This window comes from Lissotriton helveticus, chromosome 3_1 (assembly GCF_964261635.1).
Source record: "Lissotriton helveticus chromosome 3_1, aLisHel1.1, whole genome shotgun sequence".
In the NCBI taxonomy this organism is placed as follows: Eukaryota; Metazoa; Chordata; class Amphibia; order Caudata; family Salamandridae; genus Lissotriton; species Lissotriton helveticus.
Window position 1 is genome coordinate 1,927,898,826 of NC_136061.1, and position 19,357 is coordinate 1,927,918,182.

The following is a 19,357-nucleotide window of genomic DNA, read 5'->3' on the forward strand; positions in this document are numbered from 1 at the left end:
TCAGTGCACCGAAACCCATGGACCGTTACTGATTGAGTTTTGTGTTGTGGAGAGGTTGAGCAGCAATGCCACCTCAAGCAGTGTGGGAGACCTGGGACGTTGATGAGGAAGATGATGCAGGTCCAACACACCCTACTGCATCTGGATCAGGAATATCTTGAAGGGACACAATCCTAGACATTTTCTTCACATGAGAGCACTCAGCTCTAGTGCCCCAACCTCAGTGCACTGCAACTCACGGGTACTTCTGTGTGCATATTGGGTGACCTCTGTACTAGCTCCGGCTCCCTCCATGTTGCTCAGCAGTTGACATTGTTTTGCTGGTGTTTTCTGTTTCCGTTTCAATGGTGTCCACTGTTCAAGTTGTTGCCAGCACCAACCACTCTGTGCGGGCTGGTTTACACTCACCTCACACACATCCAGCACAGGTGTCACTGTACATGTGACCCTGCCAATAAAGGGGCCGGGCGCACATGCCAGTAGCCAGTTCCACATACTATCTGCGTGTGTGCCTGTGGTCTTGTTGTATGCATGAGTGTCCTGGGCCCTACAACATTACATTGTGCTGTCTACAGCGGACGCAGACATGTCACCGCAAGAAGCGGGTTAGACCTTGGCCATGTAGCTTTGTCGTCACCCACTCATTATGTAAGAGTTGTGGACTGGGCTGTCGTACGCAGAGCCCTAGGCACGGTTCTGTACTGGGAATGTGTATCTGCATGTGTCTCTGTGGCAGTGTGGGTCTACTCTGTGGGGTGTAGGTGGCCCCTGAAGGGTATTAGACACCCACGTATGTGATCTAGTACGCCTTCCATGGGTTCGGACCCCACCCGCACCTGTTCGGCCACTTCCTTTTGGCGTTCTGACACCTGGCATTGGGATGCCATGTGTGGGTCGGAGAAGTGTTGGGAGCCAGTCGTGCTTGCGGGTGCTTCCTGCTATGTGGTCTGTTGCAGGTGCTGTGTTCTCCTCTATGCAGCTTGGCTGCCCTGTTAGTAGGTTGAGTGGGATGTCCATGGGCTGTTGTAGGGCGTCGGTGTGGAAGGGGTGGTGGTCCTCTCTGGCATCACTGGTGAGTGGTCTTCTCTGCTCTGCTGCAGGTGTTGTGTCCCTCTGCAATGTGAAGGGGAGATGCATGTTGACATTGTGTTGACAAGTATGTTGGCTCATTATTCTTGTTTACATGCAGACTGTATGAAAATGTACATTGTGACCGTTTGGGAGGTGCTGGATTTAGATGCGGGACAGTGGACATTTGGACTACATGACGGATGTGAGGTTGTACGCGTACATTCCCATTTCACAATTCCCAGCTCTGTCAGATGTAGTTGGCCAGTCTCAGCGCGTGTGCGGAGCCAGTTGTGTCCTCTGTTCTGCAGTGTCCGGTTTGCGCATTGCACCACATTATCGTCAATGTTGATGTGCTGTTATTGCTATGTGTGTGCTGCAGTGTTCCACGGAGATCATGGACATGATCTAGGGTCATTGTGTGTGGGCAGTGTGCTACACATCATTGTGCATGTGTGCCATTGTGCCCATCTCCCCCCCGTCCCCCCAGCCCCTGGTCGTTACTCACACTGTTGTTGTTGTGTCTGGTCCTCCCGAGCTGTGTCCAGACTCCCGACTTCTTGCACTGTCTCCACACTGATGGCTGTGGCCTCCATTTCCTTCAGCTGCTCCTGTGGCGTAGGACTCCCACCTCCTGTCACCGTTGCTGCCTTCCTGTTGGCAGTGGCTTTGTGCCTGGTTTAGGTTTTCACATCATGCCAGCGCCTCTTGGCCTTCTACATTGGCCTCCTCGTCACTCCGACTGAATTCACAGTAGTCTAACTGTGGGTTAGTTGATGGTAGTGTTCTGTCACCTCCGTGACGCTGATCTGGTTTTCCCGTAGACTGACCCCGTCTTCCTCTCCCTCTTCTCCTTCGCCTTCCCCGGCCCCGTTGTTCCTTGCTGGTGGTCTGTGGGGCTTGTGGGGTTTGCGTTGGCCTCTGCCCTCGGTCAGGGTGTATCCATGTTGCTACACACTTTGGATTGTTTCTGGCGTGTTGTTTTTGAAGCTTTTATAGTGCATTATCCTGCCAGACATGTGGGATTTGCAGGCCTGCCGCTGGTTTTCACTGCGTTGATTTTAACACGTCATTTGACGCATTATCTGGAGACTATCACATTGTACCGCCGTGTTGTGAATACTTAGTTAACACGGCGTAATTTTCCCACGATAGACTGCGATGTTGAGTGTTGCGTTAAGTTACTTTTGCAATGGTTATCACAAGTTCTTGAGAATATCCCCCTCAAGACTCCACTGTGATACGCTGTATGGAAGCACCAAACAATTAGGATGTCAAGAAGTTCAGGATGACAGAGGTTCACAAAGAGTATTTTGTACAAGTCAGTCATTCCAGCGTAGATTCACCCTTCACCTAAAAATATCCAAAATGCATTTACAAAGGGGATGTGTAATTACACCGCAAAAGGGAACTTGAGGCACAAAGTTACTTCACTTTGAAAGTTTCAGGCTACTCTCCGAGGTCAGATTTATTATCCTGCCACACAGTATTCTCTGAATTAGCATAGATGGATCTATAAACTACAGTTGGAAAGAGATCTAAAAAATGTACTTCAGCAAAGGGGAGTTAAAGCAAAGGGGATTACTTCTGCACACAGGGAGGGTTCCAGTTTGCTCGACAGGCAGGTGTAGTCTGCCACATATACACTTCTTCCAACGTCTTACCTCACATAATTGCAGTGTTGCTGAGAACAGGGTCTCGGAGGCCATACAGGCTTGCAGAGGGGAGTAGGGAGAGGCTTTGGTTCATCCTGTGCCGCTTCCAATTCATTAACCCCGCTCAGGGAGGAATTGTTGTTGCGGCCAGATGAAACTATGTCAGCATGCCCGTACGAAGGAAATGGCCATCACAATCGTTCCAAAATCACTTGGAAGGTGAACCATGGGAGGACAACCAGGGATCGCTCATCCCACATCCATATGTAGAATATGGTTCGGATCCTAAGAGATGATTTGAAGAGGCTCCCGTATAAAAATGTAGAGACTTGCTCAGAAAGAAGTCCCTAGGTCGCTCGAGATCTAAACCACCATATTCCCACCCATTCTTAATCGGAGTACAAGCTGAGATCAAGAAACCTCTTTGCATCCAGAGGAGCCAAAATTGTGCATCACTCCAAACGCACACTTTGAGTCTATGTACTCAGTAACAGCCTTTTCTTTGGCAAGGACAGAAGCTTGAGTGAGAGTGAAAAGTTCTGCTTCTTGAGCTGACTTCACAGAAGGTAAATGACAGCTCTCTACAACGTGATACCCAGTACATAAAGCATAACCAGTGACAATGATACCCTTATCGTTATCGCACAGTCAGTAATGGGCACATCAGTTAAATTGATACAGATTTAGTAACATGGGCGGTGTCTAGGACACAGTCAGGTGGATCTCAATCCTCACTCGTGGGCATGAGGGAAAAACGGAGAGAGTAGGCCTAAGTAATATGGCAAGCAGACAACAGTATTTTATATTGAGACAATCGAGCTGTTGAGAGGGGTTACGTTTTTGTAGTGAGCAGGAACACAACCAGCGAATCAAGCACAGCAACAGTTAATGGGGAGGTCAAACAATATTTGCAGAAGCTTCATAGAATGTAAACATGGTGGGAGCCTAGACAAGACTCGGTCCAGAACTGTAGAGAAGTAAGCTCTGGGATTTTTCTAATCTCCATGACGTTGTGCCAGCACTCCAATTGCAAATTCATTTAGTTCATGACAATACAAAGTAATAGTTTGGTGTAATCAGGAAGCCCTAGAGTGGACGTGGAAGATAGAGCTTGCTTAATTTTTACAAATGAGTTTTTGGGTTTGCAGGTGTTTAGGGATAGCTTTTTAAACATACTCTGCAAAGGTTTCGAAATGTTGTCTTATCTTTAAGCCTGTGGAAGGACACAGCTGATGCAAGTCATATGAGAGAGTTTTTTTCTTAATTACTTGCATACACAAATTTCTGTTGTTTTGATGGAGACGATGCAGGTGGGTTATTCATCTGATTGACTCAGGCTATTATTGATGTAGGTTGTAATTCGCCTGATGGCAAGACTCAGATGTGAACAGAAGATAGGGCTCTCACCTGTACATTCCTTGTCTATTCAATGCTGCTGCAGACCCCGGCCCTACGGACACTCAGTTCCTACCCCTCTTCCTGTGAGCAGGTCTATTACAACAAAGTACAAGACATAACTATTTTCCCCACCTTCCCACTGCCTCCGACCCCTCCCCCCGAACCCCTATCGCTACGGCCCCAGCAAAGACACAATGACACTTAAAAACTTTACAGGCAGCCATTTTTAACTTTTGTCATATTTTTATTTAAAAAATATTCTCCATGGCAGCAGTGGTTTTATTACGCGCACTACTAATATGTAGGGAAAAAACTGAACGGTCTTCTGAAGAAAAATGTAAACCATATAGTTTGGCACAAGAAGGGTAAAGCTCTCCATTCTTGACAGGGAGCATTTAACCTCGGCGCGGTCTCATCGTGAACTGGAAGAAGATCTTCTGGAGGACTCTTTTCAAGAGATGTGGAAAGATTTTGCAGGTCGTGTGTACGGAACCTACACAGTGGCTCAAAAGCTGAGGTGAACACAAAACTCCAGCACAGGTGGGGGCTCAGCCAGTGACTGCACCATGATTAGGCCTACTGGGCAGTGTTGGACCACTGCTATAATGTTTGATTACCAGAAGGTCCATTTTTCAACATTTCCTTAGATTTGGGGAGACAGAAGAAGTTAAGCTTTATGTGAGAACCCCCTTTCACCACTGATCGATGAGAAGCTCCCTCTGACCCTGCTTGAGCCAACAACCACTGACAACTTCTAATAGAATAGGGGGCCCCACCTCTGTACTGACTACTGCTGAGCCTCATGGACATCCACTAATAGACCAGAAGTACCTGAAATTACCTCGTGGAGGTGAATCCTTGGGCAACACCTGTAAACCTCATTTATCCTTCTCTCAAGCCTATACCACAGACCATCAATAAGAAAAATGAAGCCTTAATAAAGGGACCTAGGAGCATAACAGATGTCTGCCAATTTTGGTGTTTATGGGTACTCCTTGGTATTACTGAAGGGCCTGAAGACCTGGTGGCTCCTTCCGTCATAAGCATTGTGCGAGGTGCAAAGTTAGCACTTGCGCACTATAAAATAGATGTTTCCTCATCTACATGGGGGTTGCAAGGTAGAACACCCTTCAATGTGCACCTTGTTCACATTACATTTGCAGGTGCATTAGTAAACAGGCCTTCGAGGGAAGCACTAATTGTCCACCAACTAACGAGGTGGCGGCTCAAAGTTAGTATTTTTTCAGAATCGGTCACACAGCTCTAGTCTGAGCTGAGAGTACCTAATGAGTGTGTGCACTGATGGAAACCAAAGCTGTGCTGTGTTAATATAATACAACCCCCAAAGACCCTTCCACCAAACTTAGCTGATCACTTGTAAGCAGAACTTCTCCTCCTCCCTTCTTTATCTACTGGATCTAATCCCCAGTGACATTGCTAGTTGAGCAGATGCTCAAACAACACCTAGCTAGGGGAGCCAACCCCACTGATATTAATATTAAATCAGAATCCCTACCATCTTCCTGGATTTCACTTACACCGATCACAAAAGGCAAACTTGTGGCGCACACCCCTTTTCCACTGACCACATCTAGAGACTAGTTTTTGGAACCCAAGTTCAGCTCCAAATTACTAAGTTCTGCAAGGAGTATGTTCTGAATAACATCTCATTTGCTGTGTCTTCCAATGCCACTGTTCTTCCTAACTTCGACCATGGCTAAGTAGTGGTGAAGGGCCCAGCCTTCAAAGTTGCTGAACGTTTATTACCTCAACCCTGACAAGGCAGAAATGACGCAGTTGGCCATTACTATATTTCAGCACCATAGACAACCATAGTATATGAAGGTGATAATGTTCCTCCTTCACCTTTACCCGTCCCATTATCTGCTGTTCAATGTTTGTGGATGTGGAGTAAGCTTTCCAAAAACCTATGAAGATCTTCATCACAGTTAACGACACCTACGCATGGTGAAATCAGTAATATAATTGAGAGCTTATTTCTGGTAACCTCATCCACCCCAATTCAGAAAGTAACAAAAATGATCATTAATAATAACAAAATAGCATTCTGTTGTTAAAATATACATTAAAACATTTCTTCTTTTTTGTACAAAACAAGAAAAACAGTTGGAGGCCGCATGAAGTGTAAAGGAACGACCATGGCTCAAAGCTACACATGAAGACGGAGTCCTGAATCTCCCACCTCGACGCCCCTCTGCATCAATATCTCCATGCTGAAGCAGGCAAAGTTCAAGGCTTAAACATAATTTGCAAACAACAGGTTAATATTGGACATCTAGATTAAGTTTGTCACAATGTTCTATGCTACTTAAGAGAATAGCCCCGACTGCTCTCAGTGGCACGCTGCTAAGCGCTAATTCCTCTGGAAAGACCCAGCCCCCTCCAAACGATGCCAAGGCATCTCCCTGCCCAAACACCACCAGCACTACCTAAACCCTCACCTAAGACAATCCCAATTAAAAAACAAGCCAATACATTCTCAATCAGCATTCAATCCATGACCCCAAACACTATTAACTTCAAAGAAACATCAATCAAAACCCAACCACTAATCATATCCAACCCCAAGTGCAGAGAAATATTCACAATTACTGACCTAACATCAACACAAACACTCATCAAGAAGTAGCCCAGATCCGCCAATCAAACGGAAACAAAAAAAGACATGCTACAACTAACCCAACAACTAAAGACTGCATTGGAATATTCAACATGTAAGTCAAAAGGGGACTTACTTCACCCAAACCAACTGCACACCACAGCCCTCCATGCAGCAACCAAGAACATGCCATCTTCTATCCCAGACAGCCATAAACTGCAGGCAATCACCAACTTCAAGCAAGCCTAAACAAGCACTCACTGCACCCAAACTATACAGGGCTGCAGCCATGATAAGGCAATGGCTATCAGTAAATGTGCACAAGCATGCATCAGAAAACAGACCAAAAGATGCATGATCCATCGAATGCCACTGTAAACAACTATCCTACCAAAGAACAAGAAAGCTAAGACAATCCCTAACTTTAATGATCATCACCTGCAACAATATCCTCCAGCCATCATCAACCAGCTTCCAAACAATTACTACCCCTGTAACCAACCGCACACAACCAACTGCCAACCTGAAACAACCATTAACCTTGCCCAACATGAACTGTGCACAAATACCCACATTCAACAATCAAACCATGAAATGCAGTCCATCAGCAGAGCAATGACTAATCATATCTAACATCAAAGCAAACAGAGCTCATCCACTAACAGCCAACCCTTAAAATAATCACTACCTAACGACAATAAACTTCTCACAAATACCATGTATTGTATCAACCCACTCTTAAGACAGTTACCATCAACTGCGCCTAGACAGTCCACTCACCAACAATGCCACAAGGCAGCAATTGTCAGCTTCAAGCAAACCCGTGTGATAAATGGAAAGCTCAAGCAAGAATTGATAACATAGATAGCAAATGGAAAGATGAGAGCAAACAAGCCTAGCATAATGAGGGGTTATCTTCCAAGTGATGATCTTAATATGATTGTACACAATCTTGATTTATTTGTGCACTTTCTTAGCCAGGAGTCCCTTTGGTACTTCAGGAGTGGTACATTATTGTTCAAGCAGCCTTTTCTTCCTCACATTATTTGGATCTGCTTTCGTGCCAGTGCATTGTATTTTAAATGAGGAATCCATGTCAACCCTTCTCAATGTCTCTCCTTCCACATTTAACACACTCTAATTGGAGTACATTTTCAACACAGTAATAAAATGAAGTTACATATTTTGCATATCCTCTGGAATCAGCAAGAGCACCACTATAAAATGTGTAATTTCTTGTAAAGCTCACTAGGACATTACAGGCCATAGAAAACCCACATCTTAACTCTGCTTCTGTAATTAGTCATTTTTTCAGTTGTCCATTGTATATGTCAGCCTCCAGTTTGCATGGCATGGGGGTCCCCTTTGTCTCTGGAAAGCATCAATTTTTTTTGTTTGCTTGGTGACCACGTATTCAATGACTTCCTCTTTAACTCCTAGGGGCATATTATCAAGAACGGCGATAAAATTATCGCCGCTTTAGCGGCAGGAAACTGCCGCTAAAACGGCAATAATGGGCTTGATAATATGTCCTTGTGAATTCCCATAGCAGCCCAGGTTCTAGTGTTAACCTGGGCTGCTATGGGAATTCACATGGGCATATTATCAAGCCCATTATCGCCGTTTTAGCAGCAGTTTCCTGCCGCTAAAGCCGCGATAATTTTATTGCAGTTCTTGATAATATGCCCCCTAGTTCCTAGCACACCGTACCTCAATCTCAAAGGACCAGGGCACATTTCTGTACAAATTTGATAAGAATCTGAAGCTTGGGCACAGGCATGACCCCTGCCAAGATCTTATGTAGCACTTTGGAAGCCTGTCTAAAGTGACCCTCTAGCTGCACAGAATCAATTTAGCCGATAATTTGTAATTTCTCCTATATCAGGTCCCTTTCCCCTGGATTAGCATTTTACAGCTTCCTAACTTTTGCTAGGGGAGGCAGCAAAAGATCCAGCAGGAATATATTTGTCGATATTGTTTTACAGCTTCCTAATTTCTCCTATATCAGGTCCCTTTCCCCTGGATTAGCATTTTAAAGCTTCTTAACTTTTGCTAGGGGAGGCAGAAAAAGATCCAGCAGGAATATATTTGTCGATATTGTTTGGGAAAAGTTTGCACCTAATCTAGAGCTTAAAGCAATGGGGCTCATTTATGAGCCTGTGACGCAGTGCAGCACAGCAAGTCACCTTAGTGCGCTGTGTGACAGGGAAAGGGCAGGAATGCGCCGTAAAGGCAATACAGCACATTCTTGTCCTTTCCCTTGTGCCCATATGGCGCCTAGCGCCAACGCAGACCAACGCACCATGGTGCAAGGCTGCCTGTTTTGAATGCTGGATTGTATTCGTGCAGGAAGAGGCACCTTCCTGCACCAAAAACAATCCTGGGAGGCATATTCCTCTTTCTGTGTGTGCTGCAGAATGCCACACACACTGAAAGAGGATGAACAAAAGAGAAATAAAGATACTTCTCCTCATTATACCTCCCCTGAGAAAGTGTAAGATTTTGGCACGTCCCCAGGTTTACAAGTTCTTATAAATCTGGGGTTGAATCAAAATCCATGGGAGTTACGTGGGAACCTGTATGCAATGTCCATGGAACACCTTCTCAGGGCAGAGTAACGCAATGCAGCGATTTGTGCCGTGTTGCGTTACTCCAGATGTTTTAAGCCACTCAGAGCCACGCAAGGTGGCTTTGCGTGGCTTCAAAAATCTGACTTACAGGTGTGCGTCATGCATACACCATGTTGCATGGTACAAACGTCATGCAACCCTCTCATAAATAAGCAACTATGTTTTCAGAAAACAATTCAAAGTGCTTTCTTTGGGTAATCTCATGTGGGCCATGGAACTGAAAGGCTACAGAAGTTGTTTTGGTCTGTACCCCACATAAAGAAGGGTACATAGCTTTTCATCTGTGTTGATCTATAATGCAGAAAACAAATTCTCAGCATGCTAGGCCTCCAAATTCCAGATGTCCAGGAACGAGTTGCCATAGATAGTGAGGAGCCTATCAGAATTCCATTAAGGCTTTTGTGCAAGTAAAATACAATGTATGAGATCTCTGAATATCCATTCCATGAGGAACTCTACCTGTGTCCTTAGAAATACTTGAAAAATGCACAAATACGATGTTCCACTTAAAGTATATATAACCCTTTTTTAGTATGAAGAATTGTATATTTCCTGGTGTATATCACATACAGCTCCTATACAGACAGTACTGAATTTCTCCTACCCATCTGACTGAATTAAAGGCTTCCACAAATTGTTGTATTTGACAGAGGTTTTCTATCCAGTAGTCAAAACCTGAAAGGGAGTCAAACCTGGCAAGAGGGTTTAAGCTTTCAAAATTTGGGATGTGCTGGTTGGGTCAAAGATTGCCAATAACATCAGAAGCCAACTCTAGGGATATTTTCTTTTGCTCACCTGTGTTAATGATTGGATAAGACAGGATCGCATACAGTAACCTGTGTCTCCAGTACAAAAGGATAGTGTTCTCTAGGGTACCTGCTCCCTCAACATCCAAGGTGCTAAGAGAGGAAGCTTTCTGTTGACATCTGATGCAAACTTGAGAATACAAAGGAGGCTTTTGCCTACGCTTGAACCTGTGAGAAAGTATGTGTTGCCCAGAAGATGCAGGACTCCTGCAAGGTGGGTGACCAACAGCAAGAAGATGTTGCTCAGCAGCTGTTCCAACATATCTCCTGCCAGAAGACAATGATGAGGGGACGGAGTACCAGCATGCTTTTTTACATAGAGCATGGTACTGTTATCATTGGTAAAGACAGGTACCCTTACACCCTAGGCCAATGGACTGAAGATAGTTTAAAGCTCCAATCTGTCCTCCACAAGTCACTGGATGTGCACCCTCAGAAAAGAAATGGTTGCTCACAGTCTGACGTACCTGCCCTTGGACCCAGTGAGAAGTAAAATACTCATACTAGTAAATTCTCCACTGATCGTCCCAAAACCCCAGCACTAGGTTGGGAATATCAATTAGCAAAGTCTTCCACCTGCTTATCTCATTGGTAGGCCACTTGTATTGTTTACTGTCAATGCCTGCACCACTGTGTCAAAATGGACTTAAACAATGGCAGGTGCTAGGACAGAGTAACAGTGGACTCCCCTCAATTACTCCAAAAGCTATTAAACCTTTACTAACTTATAGAGGGAGACTGGATGTATATAAAAAAAAGAGTAAACAGATTGAATAGAGAGGCTGATAGTGTGCATGACCTCTGAGAAAAATCCACCGGTCATGCCTGCCTTGCGTCCTTGCAATCTAATTTCTTACTAAAGGGCGGACTAACTGAATCTTAAACTTGCAAGATGGCTCTGTGAGCTAACTGCTTGCTGATGTCGGCAGATATAATCTTGAAGTCTGTTTGAATCCCTTCAACTTAACTGATCCTTTCATCCTTCATACATCAATAAACGGAGCAAATCTATTATTTACTGTGCTTAAAAATAGCTAAAACTGAGATGAAGCTCTATGCAAAATGTTTCAATCTTGAGGGTATTCTTCAGCATACACTGCTGCAAGAGGAGTGTTGACCTCCTGCTAGAAGCCGTGGGGAAAGCTGGGACTAGCACACAATTTTAGGCTGGCAAAGTTTTGCTGAATTTTAGGGCCATCTATACAATGCCATTGTCCATTATGGCCTGGAAATTAAGTCCAAGGCCAATTACTTTTGATCTTCATATGTTACAACGTGATGAAAGACTCATCAGTGGGCTTCGACCAAAAGGGAGGTGTACTGCAACGCCTTGGTTCTATCATAACACTAATGGGCAGTGGAAAGGATGTGCTGGCATAGACAGAGCAGGACACTACACTGGCACTATGGCTAGAAAGATGTGCTGGCATAGACAGAGCAGGACACTACACTGGCACTATGGCTAGAAAAGTATTGTGGCCCGAACCATTGTTGTGGTTTAACCTGTGAAAAACCTAGCATGGATGGTGGCTGGATGCCAATGGCATGAGAATCTGGAGTAGCGCAAACACCATACTGGCAGGCAGGGTTGGCCAGTCGGGTTTGAGTAATGTATCAGGTGTGAAAATCTACAGTTCCTCATTGGATGCAGGTCATAATATGACACTTCTAGCATAGCAAATCTCAGTACAACCACAATGTCAACGGGTGGGTATTGCAAGGGCAGCCAGTGTGTCCTGTGTAATGTGTGTGTGTGTGTGTGTACAGGTCATTTAAGGTGTGTGTCCATTTCAGAAATCTCAAAGTCTGAACCCAGAGTCCTGCTATCCTACAATCCTTCTTCACCGTGTCAGCATGTCTTTCAGATGGGAAGTCTCTGATGGATAACGAACATTCTAAACCTAGTAGAAAACTATGCATTTCACAATAAAACAAAAATCTCGCTTCTCCCCAGCACTCTGCCTCCTTCCTGTGCGACCTTCATGTATCAGTTCCATCCTCCTCTTGCCTCTATTCTTACTTCCAACCCTGTTCCACATCTGCTGGTGCCTGCCATTACACTGCTCTCCAGCAATGCTCTCCTAGTCCATTACTGTACTGTATAAAAAGTCGTAGAGTCTGACATGGAATTAATTTGCAGAAAAAACGTTGCAATGAGTGAACCCAATACCTTTTAATTTTAGATAAGTATTACAACTATTTATAAATTGGACTCCTCACGCAATGCAGAAACTGTGACTTTAAGCTTCCTGGGAATCTGGTTCTGCTCCTGCAGGCTCGGACAACATTATCCTGTAGAACAGAGGATCATATGGACCTCTTACGCCTTTACATCAACCAAGATTCTCTGTGCCCTGGAACGTAGACAACTCTCGTTCAGCTCTGTGTGGCAGCTCGCATCAAGCTATCTGTTTTTCTTGAGCTTTAAAAAACGTTCAAAGAAGAGAGAATCCAGATAGGGTTTTGGAAATTAATTTGCTATTGCACAGCCTTTGGCTGCCCTTGGTGAGTGGAAGCATAATTATGAAGTTATCATTTTAACTTTGAAATGGTCCAGTGGCATTTCTTTCTGCTTGGATTCACACGAACAGTTAGAGGGTTAGTCTTTGATTTTCACTGGGTTGTTGTGAGTAACCTGTCCCATGCTGCTCTTCACCTTCTAGGTGGCTGCTGCTTTTGCATGTTTCTCTGGTTGACATTGCCCGTGTTCTGCATATTTCAACCCTAAATACACAGGTAGCAGCTTTGCCAGAACTTCCACTCTATTACTGAAGCCACTATGTATTTAATGGTCAGCACGCTGGACTTCAAGAATATACGGTTCCTTGTTAAGTGACTGTCCCTTGATAATCTCCCTGCTTTGAGATGGCAACTTCTTTGCCTTGGACAAAGCTTTAATACAATGGGTACCACAGCAACATTTTGTACACTGTCACCATGACTTATGTTTGCCAAGATGCCACTTGGATGTGAAGTGAGGCATTAGTATCTCCTCCGGGTCTGATCCCTTGATGGACACTATAGTTGGTATGAAGACCTCACTATAATCCCTAGCTCCTAAGGATGGATAGCGCTTAGTGTTCTACGCCCAGGGTGCACTGCAGGCCTCCAAATTGCAGACGTTATTGAATGATAATAATGCATTTCCTGCTTTGCACTCCTGAACAGAGCCGCCATGGCCTTTCCTCCTTTGCTATGATAGATTCATGGTTCCTCTGCATGACTCCAACTGCAGTTAGGTCCTAGTTTTTTTCTATACATATACTATCAAGGGGTTGTAAACGCACATTTGCTCCATCATAACAGATTAAAAATAGTACACATTACAAAGCATTTTTAGAGGATTCTAGCCTGACGATGGAGGATGTAAAAATGTAGAACTCTTAATGACAGCACACAGATTTCCTGATTCAAGAGCAATACTTTGCTTAAAGTAGTTCTAGGGGTACTGAGATCAGAAAGGAAAATGGGCATGGTTTACTAGGATTTGCTGAAACCACATACTCAGCAGAAGCACGTGGGCAGTTACAGGCCAGAATGAATGATGTCACACGGGGTTCCATGAATTCTTGTGGATCATATGACCCCACTGTTTCTAATGCGGATACTCTGGCGTGCACACACATACATACAATCCATCTCGAATGTTTAGAGACACCCACAATCTTGATCCCATCCATACTTACACTCTCTCCGTCACACAATCCCCTTCTAGTTACCCACCCCCAGACTTTTCCTGCTGGGTGTGGTAAGTGCTGGTGTGGTCGGAGGGCAGGGGAGGGGAGCGCAGAATACAACGCCCTAATGCTAAAGGCCACATCTAGTACAAGCGAGCAGCAGGAAGGAGAAGCTGCTAATGGCAAACATCTATTCTATAACCCCCTCCCCTTTCCTGGTCTAAAGAAATACATTATTCCTAAGCGAAAATTAACAATCTTCTTCAAGAGACACTAAGAAGCCTCATCAGGGTACCACCAAGGCACGCGGAGATGCCACTAACCCCACACACAGGGCAGGTGGACTCCACAAGCAGTGGACGGATGTCTGTCTGTGGAGGGAAAATCATCTCGCCGTCCATCTCTTTTGGCCCTTCGGTGGTTCTCCCACATTGCACGGGGTCACAGTGCGTGTGTCACACAATCGTGAAGTTGTCCTTCCAAAGCCTTGAGCCACATTCAGGAGTCCAGCAGGAGGCTGAGCAGGGTCCGCACCCTGCATGCACACCATCTCCGCAGGGGGCAGAAGTACTGGTAGTGGAACTGCTCAAACTCTGGTGTCTGCCGGATGTCACGCAGGAAAGCAATGTCCAGGTCAGACTCAGTGAGGATGATGAGGAGCAGGAGCAAAGCGAAGAGGATGCCAAGCGCTACAGGGAGCAGGCGCAGGACGCTGAGTGCCACTGTATTTGGTGGCTCCGCCTCGCCGCTGGCTGTCAGAGCGCAGGGCACTAGACCGCCAGCATCCTCAGACACAGGTACAGGGGTGCCTGGTTCCGACTCCCGCTCTTCCTCAATGCTGCAGGGGGCACCATTGACTTGACGGCCTAGCAGCAGCTCCAGGTTCTTCTCGGCCACTGGTGTTGGCAGCACACTTTCTGAAGGGTTGTAGGCCTCGTCTGATATCACAGTGGCTCCAGTGCTACGCTCTGCTGTGAAATGTCGAGCATGGCTACCAAAGGTGTCGTTGTGAGAGGTTGAACGCACCGGGGTGGAGTGGGCGCTGTCACGGAGAGATTCAAGTCCTGCAAAATAATAAGCAACAGTGTGAGCTGTGAAAAGATGAACGTTTGTGGGAAACAGGAAGGGAAATAGCTAAAAATAAATGCACTTGAGAATGACAAAAGAAGGGTGAGGCTGCTGGGCAAGAGGAGAGACATGTAGCAAGAGGGGTAGAGATCTTTGCATGGGACAGTTCATTTTTAAACAAAACAATAATTATACAGAATATAAATGAAAGTTAAAGCCAATGTCTTTTCAAATACAGATAGCTGTATGGATCAAATCTGAAATAGAAACTGTCACATAAAGTAAAACTTAGAAAGCCAAGAATCTTCAAACAGGGTTTGAGAGCATGAAGTGATTGGAGGAGGTCCACTCTCACTTCCAAATAAACCACTTAAAGATCTCCCGATCTGACAAGCATATTGGAAAGCCCTTTCCATTGTAGTGTCACTGCAGAACTCTGCTTAAGGTCCCTACTCTTTGAGACTGTTCTTGGTATCTCTTTGGGAATAGCAACGTGGTCTTTTCATCTAAGAGCGGGCACAGCAAACGTGGTTATGAAAAACAACCAATACTAAGCAGGAAGAGCTGTAGTCATAAAATTCAGGATCTGGTTCCAGAATATGGTACGGCTACACAGGATCTGGTCTACTCTATGGATCGAACGCAAAGACCTACAGCGACTAGATTTCATCTGGAAACAAACATTTTGCTAGTGCTCTGGTGTGCACCTGGGTGAAAGACTCCCGAATATATGTTTTGTTCAGAGGTGGCACGTGATTTGAATAGTGGACTTTGACAGCTTTTGAATTATCAAAATGGAAAGCCGTCAGACACCTTCAAGTGTGTTTTTGGACGCTTGTAAAGAAGATTTGAAATGCAAATGCATCACAAGGCTGTTTTGTGGGGCAATACTATAAACCTCTCGAGTTTAATGAAACATAGGTGCTGCTGTTGCTTCTAAATGTAAATTCCTGAGAAGTGAGATTGCAAATAAAGAAGTCTATCACCAAACGAACTGGTTCAGAAGGTCCTACAGCTACTTCACCTCAAAGTATTACTGAATTTAATTGGTTTAGATAACCAAAGACAGGCAAATACACAGAGCAATCACAATACCATTAATTCATCCAAAAACACAATGCCACAGGAAGTCAATTTATAGTGGTTCCACCATTTCCTCATAATCTTATGGAGCTTATAAGTGCATCTCCCAGGCTCACACATAACCATGCACAGGTTGGGTGATCTGTGCTGCTGCATAGATGACCAGCAATAAGACTGCAAGGGGATTTCAGTACAATGACCTGTTGGAGAGGAGATGATGACTTCAGGTAGTTGTCAGTCTACTGGCCTCTGGGCATCGCCTCTGCAGGTCCCGAGCGTTTCCAAATGTTCTGGCACCAGGGCTGGTCGTTGGCAGGTGACAGTCAGCAGAGGACAGGAAGATATCACCATTTTACCCAGGCTGTGAGCACAGGTCACCCCAAGCCAGTATGGGTTGGATGGGCTGGAGGGCACCAGTGCACTCTGCTGTTTCGCGGCCAAGATGGCTACCTCCAGTGCTGCATGAAGGGGGAAGAAAACACTTTACCACCCTGCTTGCACTGATGCCTCCAGGCCCTACGTGGGCAGGAGGTGCCCGCCTCCCCCCCACATGTCGGACAGGAGTGAGTTCTGGGGCCAAATAGTGCAAGAAGGAGAAACCTTTCCTCAGTCTGTAGCAGGTGACTGGATCCTTGGTTTGTCCCGGCAGGTCTCTGAAGAGAGTAGTCTTATAGATGGTTGCGAAGGCCCGACCCTTTGCACAGTCACAGGATGACTGAGAGTGTGACCCGTAGGCCAGACACACAAGCAAAGTCACTAAATACTTCAATTTCCCAGCTGAAGTGTTGGGCGTTTGCGGATTAGGTTTCTTGTGGGCTCTGCAAATGCATCTAGAGGGATGCGTTTAAAGTGCGATAGTCTGAAGCAAGTAGTATTTAGCCTGTCAGGTCCAAATGAGCCCTCCCGGATGGTTCCGGCTTTCTGTATACAATTTCGTAGGGGGGTGGTTGTGCTTCCCCAAAACCCACCCCCCCACTTCATTGGGCCTCCATTACTTAGGCTGTGCCATGGGGTGCACCCCACCCCCTTCGTACCTGCACAGAAATCAAAAGCAGCCATAGCTACAAATACATGGCAGGAGGACTGTGTATAGCATCTTTTGCCGTTGAATGCATTGAAACATAACCTGGGCGCACTAATCCAGGCTTTCCAGGTGCTTTTTCGAAAGTTATCGAACACCTCACTAATTCTGCTGTTAAGGGTTTTTAAGGCAAAATTAATCCCAGCATTGTCCTTTGGCTCCTTAGCATTTCCTGAAAAATTAGGATACTTTTTCAATATTTTGCCTATTATTTAACCCCTTGCATGCTGATGACGGCCCCCATTCGTCATGCACTACGGCGCTCGTGTGCTGATGACGGCTGGGGGCCGTCATAAACCAGCCCACTCGGGATTTTGCCGCACAGGCGCAGAATCGCGGCAGCATGCAAGGGGTTAATCTCCCCAATAATGCATCACAAGTCCATATGAGGCTTGAATTTGGGCTTATTTATCAACAGATAGACCAGACAGCCTTATTGATTAAGTATGAATTTGTCATGCGAATGCAGGCACATTAAAAGTGTACATTTAAAAGGAGATGCAGATGGGTGCAAAGATTTGCATGCATGTCAGCGTTGACTTTTGTCCTAAGAGACCTTCAGGCCGACAGCTTAAGGAAACAAAACCTACAGTACAAAGGCTTTAAAATTAGCACTCAATAACCAATTGAAATGGTTTTCATTCCTAGGACATATTAAAAAATCAGGAAAAGAAGCCACAATTGATTGTAGATTAACTTCTACAAGCGGCTGCAGAACCAAAGCAACAGCTGAAAACTATAGATGCTATTTTAAATGAAGGATTGTGCAATTACACTTTAGGTCATCCAAATATTCTGCCAAAACGGGTGGTTTCGGTACCTCATAGTACATGTAGACTGTGTTTGCTTTATCAAAACACTTTTGCGCCTCCTTTGCATTTGCCCATGTCTCTTATCTCTATGTAGATATTGGTTACAACCGCTATTCCTCTGCTTCGACGTCTGGATGAGCTCAGGCTGACGGCTGATAAGAACGAGCCCTCCGGACTGATCCTATTGGATCTTAGAGCCGCATTCTACACGGTTGACCATCAAGTGTTGATGGATCGATTGTGGGTGCAGGTGATCACAGGTTCCGCCTTTCGGTGGATCACTTCCTTCCTGAAGGACCGGTCACAGAAGGTACAGCTGGGTGGCTATGTGTGTAGAAAAAGAGTACTCCAGTTTGGGGTTCCGCAGGGATCTGCTCTGTCCCCACTTTTATTTAATATCTATCTTCAGCCTTTGGTGGCGGCATTAGCACAGCTAACTGCCAAATGTTTAACTATGCAGATGACACCCAGCTGATCCTGCGGATTAATAACACTAAGCAAGCGCAGTTGAACGCGCAGAATATCCTTAGGTTTACGATTAACTGGATGACGGTTAACTTGCTCAAAGTAAACCCAGATAAGACCGAGATCTTGGCAATCACCACCAATGGTAATCCTTGGATAGATGGTTTTTGGTCCCAGGAGTTAGTTGTTACCCTGACATCTGCTTTGAAGAGCCTGGGTATTAAGTTGGATAAGAAGTTGACAATGACCGTGCAGGTGACAACAGTGGTGGGAAGCTGTGTGGGCCTACTTAGGCAGCTTCGGAAACTGGTGCCTCTTCTATCTTTCTCAACAATACGAACAGTGGTAGTAGCACTGATTGTGTTGCGGCTGGACTATGGCAATGAGTTGCACAATAGGCTCCCTGACAAGCTGCTGGGTAAGCTCCAAGTAGTTATGAACAATGCAGCAAGATTAATATATAATCTACTGACACGGACGCATGCCTTGCCATTGTTGCAACAATTGCATTGGCTTCCAGTAAAGCAGAGGGCCAGGTTCAAGGGCTTATGCATTGAACATAATACCCTATTTGGGACAGTACCAGTGTACATTAAGGACCGTCTAAGGTGATATGTACCAGGATGCAGTCTTTGCACTTCTGAAGCAACTTTGCTGACCTGTCCACGTTTTTAAAAAATCGACCATGGGCGGTCAGGCTTTCTCAGTCCTATTACCTCAGCTGTGGAACGGACTCCCAGAAAGTCTCCTTCTTTTTCAGAAGAGATTTAAACCATTTTTGTATGAACAGGCCTTTGGTAGAGGCTGATTGAATGTCTCTGTCAAGTATTAGTTGGTGCTAGGTGGCTAACCCTTAGACAAGCGCTAAGAGACCAATGGTGATTAGGCGCTACATAGGTGTTACTAACATAACATCTGCCGCCAAGCAATCATTTTCTGCCTGGGAGGTCACTTTTCCTATGGTGACAGTTTGATTGAATTCATGTTCAAAACA

General features: G+C 45.2%; 1 protein-coding gene across 5 annotated transcripts in view; it reads right to left on the bottom strand.

The window, feature by feature from the left end:
* Positions 1-9,877: 9,877 nt before the first annotated feature.
* The window catches only part of FRMD5 (FERM domain containing 5), a 575,457-nt gene continuing 565,977 nt past the window's right edge, over positions 9,878-19,357 (bottom strand). For all 5 annotated transcript variants that reach the window (XM_078682953.1, XM_078682954.1, XM_078682956.1 and 2 more), the window contains one exon: positions 9,878-14,918. In XM_078682953.1, coding sequence (XP_078539079.1) covers positions 14,353-14,918 — 566 coding nt within the window. In that variant the 3' untranslated portion in view covers positions 9,878-14,352. The remainder of the gene's footprint in view (positions 14,919-19,357) is intronic.